Genomic DNA, 1,851 nt, shown 5'->3' on the forward strand with positions numbered 1-1,851 from the left:
ATTAAGAATCTGGAGTGGTCTTCCATTTTGAACTACATTCATGCCACTTGAATAGCATTACCAATAGAAATGTTCTGAGTTTTATTTTTTGAAGAAATCATTACGCTTCAGGCGAGTAAAGAAAAAATACAGTAAAATTAGATTTTAGGGATTCACTGAAATCCAAACTATTGACCTTAATTCATAAAAATATCAAATTCAATCACTGGAAAAGTAGTAGAACAAAAGGAACAGAACATTTTACCTTCAAATTCAATATAAGCAATACTTTATTACAATTCATTTAAAAGAAGGCTGCTAATAAGCAGAATCCTCAAAGTTCTTGACTTATTTGACAAGCCTAGGAATTCACCTGATATCTATTCATTTCTGGGACACAAACTGTACATATATTACCACATATTATTTTTCTACAATGTTAAGAATAAATAGGCTATATTAAGAAAGGGTCAAATAAAAAAATAAAGTCACTAAAAATTTAAAAACCAATAAAAATTTCTTCATCTCACTATTTTAGTCTATACTCAGTTCATTTAGAATATTCTTCTTTTTGACAATCAGTGGAATTCATTACATACTAAAAATAACACCGTATTTATGCACAAATAAATTAATTTTTCCAGTAAGTGCTAATCTTCCTTTAAGAAGATTTCCCACATATTCACAGTACTTAACATCACAGAATACCCAGATTTGGCCTAAATGTCTCTGAATTGTAGCATTACAAGACGGAAGTTCATTGTGCCTGATAATTTGATTGAGTTTTGCCCAAATGTCCTCCAGAGTTTGGTTGTTACAAATAGTGTGTTCTATTGTCCATCTTGCTCTATAAAGTGAATGCAAATTTAGTGCCTTTAAACTATCTTGCAACTTTTTAGACAAAGGAAAAACATTTTCTGTACCAGTACCGCTAGGAAGTGAAACACTCCAAGACCTCCGGTTGTGCTGTTTCCCTTTTTCTGATTGTTTATCCAGATTTCCAGAATCAGTGTGTTCATTCACTGTGTGTGACCAGATTAGGCGCTGCTTTTTCACACTAGGTTGAAACTCCAGTAGATCTACTGTGCAATCATAACTCTGTGATTTAACATCATGTTTTGAAATGGTTAAGCACTGTTTCACATCTTCAGCTGCCTCTCCAGAAATCACAGGTGGTGATTTGTTAGGTTTGAGTGGAAGCTTAGATCCATCATGTGGAAACCAAGGAATAAATCTTGATAGCGGACGAGTAGGAAAGTCCTGAATTGCCTTTTCTGCAATTTTTGGCAGTTGTGTGGGATCACTCTCAAATGGTCGATAATGTAATATTACTTCTGTAGTCATTCTGTAGTAGTCCAGTTACTCTTAATGAAGCAGAGATTCTTAGCTGAACTCCTCAGAGCTAGAATGTAATTTTATTATGACAAGACTGTCTCTCTTGACAAATCAGAGGAAACAGGACCTAAAGTGGAAGTATTGCAAAGAATAAGATATGGCAGGGACGGCCTACATATAAATAGGCAGGGATAAAAGGAAAAACAAAATACAAAAACCAATCCCAATATGATATTTTACCAAAGTGCTACTGGTAAATATGAATGTAATTTACAAACCTGAAAATCCTCCCTCTCACCAAAATAAGGGATTTGAATTAGATGCCCTATCACTTCCGGCATAAAAATCCTAGTAGTCAACATGTTTAATTCAACAGATATAAAGGAATTGGAAGTATAAATATATTACGTAATAACAATCCTAAGACTGTAGCAGAAACAAAGAGTAAATTACTGATTCTTAAAATACTGGAGTCATATGAAGATAATGAAAAATGTAATATTTAAAAATTTGAGACATCTGAATTGAGGACAACGA

At 33.2% G+C, this 1,851-nt stretch overlaps 2 protein-coding genes across 5 annotated transcripts in view; both read right to left on the minus strand.

Moving 5' to 3' along the window:
* The window catches only part of TRAPPC13 (trafficking protein particle complex 13), a 43,354-nt gene that overhangs the window by 34,092 nt on the left and 7,411 nt on the right, over nucleotides 1-1,851 (minus strand). The window lies entirely within an intron of this gene.
* LOC105826538 lies at nucleotides 571-1,323 on the minus strand. Its single transcript, XM_012664524.1, has one exon. It carries the CDS (start codon nucleotides 1,321-1,323, stop codon nucleotides 571-573), a length of 753 nt encoding a protein of 250 aa, XP_012519978.1.

Source organism: Propithecus coquereli, unplaced genomic scaffold (genome assembly GCF_000956105.1).
Source record: "Propithecus coquereli isolate 6110/MARCELLA unplaced genomic scaffold, Pcoq_1.0 Scaffold9, whole genome shotgun sequence".
NCBI lineage: Eukaryota > Metazoa > Chordata > Mammalia > Primates > Indriidae > Propithecus > Propithecus coquereli.

What these genes read in the sequence shown, in the direction of transcription:
- LOC105826538 (XM_012664524.1), bottom strand. Translation starts at nt 1,323, where the DNA reads ATGACTACAGAAGTAATATTACATTATCGACCATTTGAGAGTGATCCC.